Below are 5,638 nucleotides of genomic sequence, written 5' to 3' on the forward strand. Positions count from 1 at the left end.
TGAGACATGTGTGGTAGCTTAAATATAGAGTTTGCAAACTTTTCAGATGGAAGAGAAGATTTTGCCGATGTTGAATCTTTAAGAGATAAATGTAAAATGGATGCAAAATCATAGTGAATTGTCCATGGAGCTCATGCACCAACACTTCAAAAGATTTAAACTACTTGGACAACCATGTTCTTCTTCTTGTTGTGAAAGAAAGTGGAGTACCTACTCTTTCATACATTCTCTGAAAAGAAATAATATGATACCTAAAAGGGCATAAATTCTAGTCTTTGTCCATAGTAATCTTTGTATTCTCTTAAGAAACCCCTCAAAATACAAAGAAGAGGAAACTAAATTGTGGGATATTGGAGGAGATAATTTTTCATTGGATGACAATGAAATTTTTGAGATTGCTAGCTTATCTTTTGATGAACCAAAATTAAAAGTTATATTTTTTAATAAGGATGACATATGTAAAATTCAAACATTATAATTTAAACAAATTTATCTTTTGTTAGACTTTTTAAATAAATGTTTCTCTTGATTTTTTTTAGATTAGGAAGCATATTAGTATATTTTAATAATATATATTGTTGTGTCTCGTATCTTATATTCTAGTCTTTATCCATAGTAATCTTTGTATTCTCTTAACTAAAAATGTTATCATTTAATCTTACCAAGTGTCTTAAATTGATCATACTTATTATCTAATCTTATAGTATCATATTTGGATTAAGAAATCATTATGGTACCTATTTATAAACTACTTGTATAATAAAGAACTTTACAAAAATTAAAAATATTTAAAGTAAATAATAAGTGAACAGTAATATTAAATATTTTACCATAACTCTGTAATTAGATTTAAACCAATCCATCTCAACCATATTGGTTTTATTTGAATTGGTTGAACAAAAATCATTATTAAAATCAACTTAACTAAACATAAATCAATTCAAATTTTAATACTTTACCAAACAATCCATAAACAATCTCCTAATTGGTTCACTTTCCTCAAGACCAACTTTAACAACACTCTTCTTTTGCTCGTTAATCAATTGAACTTTTAATTTACATCTATAAATTGTATCGTCACTCGTTTGAACTTTTAATTAACATCTAAAAATATTTCTGACAGCCTCATCTGGGTGCACTATACAGTGTCTTGAGTTGAGTGTCTGGGGCCAGTAGTCGTATTTGATTCCCCAACTTCGATTATGGTCTCAGGAACTTGTGAAGTTGTTTCCCATGGAGGGAGTCTACGAACTGGACTTTCTTGGCCCTCCACTCCTTCTGTGTGAAGGATCCTGCTTAAGTCCACGGACTTATCGGTCAATCCACTATCTTTGCTTTCACTATCCTTGCTACGTGCTTCATTCTCAGACCCATCTCTATGATGACTCTCCTCATCTTCATGCTCATTATAAACTGAATTCCCACCTAATAATTCCATTTGCCTGGTGGTTCTTTTCATCATTGGGCCTAACGGCGTATTGTCCGTTCTTCGATATGAATCTAATGGCTCCAGTGGAACCTTAGACCTGAAATTATTCTTGGATGGAGGAATTCTAGAACAGAATACTTCTTTGAAGTTGTTAAGTATCCCTCTGTTGTATGGATTGCTTTGAGGGTCATACCGGTATTTAAAATTTTCGTAAGTAGACTGCACATTAGACAAGAAGAATTTTCATTAACATACGTAAGAAAACCAAACAAGAAATGCACCATACTGCTTCATTGTTTGTGTACATATGACATCCACATAGCAGACTATCTCATAGTTCAAATGTAGAATGCAATAAACGATGATTGCATGCGCACAGGAATAGTGAAAGTCATATTTTACGTTTCAAAGAATTATGAGCTGAATGGCATTCAAACCTGGTTCGTGCTGATGAGGTACGTGTGGAAAACAGCGAGGCCGCCAACAAACCAGACACAAACAAAGGAGTAGATTACTAGTGCAGTGGATGCTATAGTTTTGGACATTGCTCTCCAAATTGATATTTTCTCGAAGTCCTTGATCCTTACAATGTAAACCCAGCAAAAGGCATGTACATATAAGCAAAGCAGAGTGGCTGAGAAAACAAACATGTAGTAGAACCGGTAATTTCGCTGCGGCAATGTACATACAAGCAAGGAGTAATAGAAAAGGTTATTCAGCAACTTCACCAATCCATATATCTGATATAAACGTGATTTTTTTGAATTGTTATTTGTCCTTGTGCATGTCATATTATACAATGTTGCACATGAAAGCAGAAAAATACCAACACGCATGCAAAATAGTCATCATTTTTTACTACTGTTCCAAATTTTATTTTGTGAGAGAGGAGAATAAAAAATATGGAATACGATCAGCAAACTAACAAATTCTTTGAACATCAAAGACAAGGAGCTTGTCAAATGTGCATATAGGAAGCTAAAGCTATTACCTATAATTCCAAGAGCCATTACTATTTCTCTTCTCATATCATTTATGTTCATTGCACATTCAGTTTAATTTTATGTACTATCTAAAGCTTTCCATCAAAAGAGAATCACATTCTATACGGTTAGCCAAAGATATTCATGATTAAGAAGCCTGCCTGCCCTCTCTAAATAGTGAATATACCAATATCTTCTTTTTATTTGTAGCTGACAAAGAATTTGAACAGAGTAAACTAAGTTAACGAATATCCCAGTAAAATTGATTTTTTCTCTAGGGAGGGTACTTCACAAGGCCAAGAAGTTTTCATGAAATAGTAGACTCGTGAGATAAAGATTGCAGAAGTTAACAAATGGGAAGGAAAGTGCAAAATTCTAATTACTGAGATAGTGTTCCTTGAATACAATGAGTGTGAGAAGATATGGAAGGATGACCATTACCAGTCCAATGCATTGACCCACCCATGGGCAGTGATGATCAAATCGCTCTACGCAGTTATCACAGACTGAACAGTGAGAAGCACGGACGGGTCTGTAGAGCATGCAAGTATCACAATATTTGACTTTCACTGTTATACCATTGACAATTACATCCCTTGTCCGTGGAAATCGTGATGTTGAAATTTGCCCATTGTTGCTATTCTCAGTCAAATGATAGTCATCTGGCTCCGGAGGATGAGCATTACGAGGTACTATGCCAGGATCTCTTCCTGAGGTCACTAGAAGGGTGATTAGAGCCTGCAGGGAATACGCAAGAAAAGTTAGGAGTACAGTGGTAAATGAGAAAGTTTGTGCTGCAAGAGATCTCGATATCCGCATTATTTTTCACTCGTTTAAGTAGAAAAACAAAAACACTAGAGAATCGTGCACATCAGAATTTTTTTATCCATGTATGTTCAGTGTTGCTCAAATAAATTACAAAGGCAGTGAGTGGTTAAGAAAGCAGTAGACATGATCCTTATGCCTGATTAATATTTATCAGAACCAATGATATTTTACTTCACTTTAATGAGACTCCCTCCTCTCCTTCCTATTCGATCTCAAAACTCTGTTTCCTATTAGCATTTCTGAAAAATATTTGTTTTTAAGTTTATAAGGTAACATGTTGAAATCTTAGCAGAATGCAGATGTTATCTCTCTATAAATAGTTACAGGGAACAAATATACAAGCTGTATGAAGTAAAATTGTCTAGGATAATAATGTTTCACTTCTAATTTGAAAAAGGAGTTCCTTTCAAAATGTATGGATTAACTTTAATGCCTTGTGCTTTTCAGCCATTCAGTTATATAATTTTATTAAAATTATTACATTAGGAGAAAATGAAAATGATATGTAACTAAGAAGGTATTTATTGTTAAGGGGTTATAGGAAAAATTCTTCGTGCTTTGAATATCAATTGTACTAAATGCAGAGTTGCACGCACTTACAAGTAAAACAGAACAAACATAAACTTCAGTGCTGTGATAACTACAGACAAGTATCAATGAATGGAAATGGAAAAATGTCGTTTTGCTTCAGTCCTTTGTTTCGAGATGAGAAGTCGTGACTAGTATCATTTCTATAGCAGGATTTTCAAGGCACGTTTCCCTAAAAGATTTCTCTAATCTTCCGTTTAAAGCAATGAAATATAAAATCCTAGGTTAAGAAAATGTGAAGTTACGCTCTCTCGTGCTGCTTAGGTTTTAGAGGCACCTATAAGGGATTGTATCTTGAAGCAACAAAGCCAAAACTCATTCATACATAAAAGAGAAATGTTATGCATCGCTCAGATCAAATGACTACTGCACATTTACTCTTTTCTCATAACAAATAATTAGGAACGAAAAAAGAGAAGAATTGTAAGATAACATGTTAATGTACAGATAAAGATAAAAAAGAATATCATAAAAATTATAATGCAAATAGTATAACTCATAAAAGAAAAACCAGTCTCATTATAAAGAGTTTTACATTGTACTTTAACCAGAAATCTTCAGGTATAAAAGTAAAAATAGTCTCATTATAAAGAGTTAAATACTGTACTTTAACTCGAAATTATCATATATACAAAATTACTTGAAAGTCACTTTACCATATAACTTTTTATTGGTTCACCATATAAATATTATTTACACTTTGGATGCCTAGAAATTAAACTTGACATAAAATAAGCTATGATACAGGTTACAGGGAACCATTGGGCGTATTAATAAACGATGGCTTCCTCTAACAATGGATATTCAGAACAAAAAATGACTTACAAACAATGTGAGGGCAATAACCACACCCATTATTGACCATCCATAGTGATTAGGAAAATCATCCAATAATTTCCTCGCTACCAAAGCACAGAACACAGCGCTGGGAACAAAAATAAGAAAAATCGATATAAATACAGATTTCACATCAGGCCCAAATATGAGCCTCCCTCCGAAAAGAAACACCTGAAAAAATTGAAATCACGATTTCAACCATCATAAACAACAAAAACAATACAAGTACTATTTACTAAACAGAAAAACCAATTACGCAGAAACAGCAAGGGTTGAAAATATTTCAATCCATTTCAGCTATCTAATAACCAGAAACTCTAGAGTGTTTTCGCATGCGTGCACTCGTCATGCTCCCAAGTCAACTCGTTGTTGAGTGACACAGAGAACTCGGAATCGAACTCGGAGTGGTAAAACAAGCTCTAAAATTAATTATGCAAGTGATCGGAGAAAGTTGCGTGCAACTTACGTTACTGCCTTCCCAGACGCGATAAGTTCTGATCAGCGATGGAGCAGAGGTATCGGCGGAGTCTGAACTCGCCGGCGGCGGCGGTGGCATTGTGTGCGTGTAAAGATCGCAATTAAAGCGGCAAGGCAATGATTAATGAATGGATGAATGAATAAATGAAAATTGAAAAGAGAAAGAAGACACCAAAACAAGGACGCTACCTCTGGTCAAAGCCTCCAAGGGCGAACCAAAGGCCAACTTTCTCTCTCTCTCCTTCACACCCTTTTTAATTCATTTCTTCATTTATTATTTTGACTTTAATATTATTTCTCTTATTCAATTTATTTCCCGTGAAAATCATTAACTTTTTAGATTCTGATGCATTTATTGACTTTTTTAGATTTTATTTCATTATATATGATATTTAAAATCAGAGATATTAAAATAAATTTAGATCAAATATCAAAATAACTTTTTAGTTAGTTTTTTTAAAAAAACAATGTTTATTCAAAACAATTTAAAATATAT

The 5,638-nt window shown here is 33.5% G+C and overlaps 1 protein-coding gene across 2 annotated transcripts; it reads right to left on the reverse strand.

Moving 5' to 3' along the window:
- Positions 1-1,010: 1,010 nt before the first annotated feature.
- Positions 1,011-5,413, reverse strand: LOC137812585 (probable protein S-acyltransferase 5). 2 transcript variants are annotated; one of them, XM_068614672.1, is made up of 5 exons: positions 5,132-5,413; positions 4,654-4,836; positions 2,854-3,150; positions 1,867-2,100; positions 1,011-1,648 (listed from the first exon to the last, which is right to left on the reverse strand). In XM_068614672.1, the coding sequence occupies exons 1-5, from the start codon at positions 5,219-5,221 to the stop codon at positions 1,139-1,141; spliced, it is 1,314 nt and encodes a 437-aa protein (XP_068470773.1). In that variant the 5' UTR covers positions 5,222-5,413; the 3' UTR covers positions 1,011-1,138. The 2 variants fall into 2 exon arrangements, with proteins under 2 accessions (XP_068470773.1, XP_068470774.1); XM_068614673.1 differs by having other exon boundaries at positions 4,654-4,753; positions 5,132-5,276.
- Positions 5,414-5,638: the final 225 nt, after the last annotated feature.

This window comes from Phaseolus vulgaris, chromosome 2, assembly GCF_000499845.2.
Source record: "Phaseolus vulgaris cultivar G19833 chromosome 2, P. vulgaris v2.0, whole genome shotgun sequence".
In the NCBI taxonomy this organism is placed as follows: domain Eukaryota; kingdom Viridiplantae; phylum Streptophyta; class Magnoliopsida; order Fabales; family Fabaceae; genus Phaseolus; species Phaseolus vulgaris.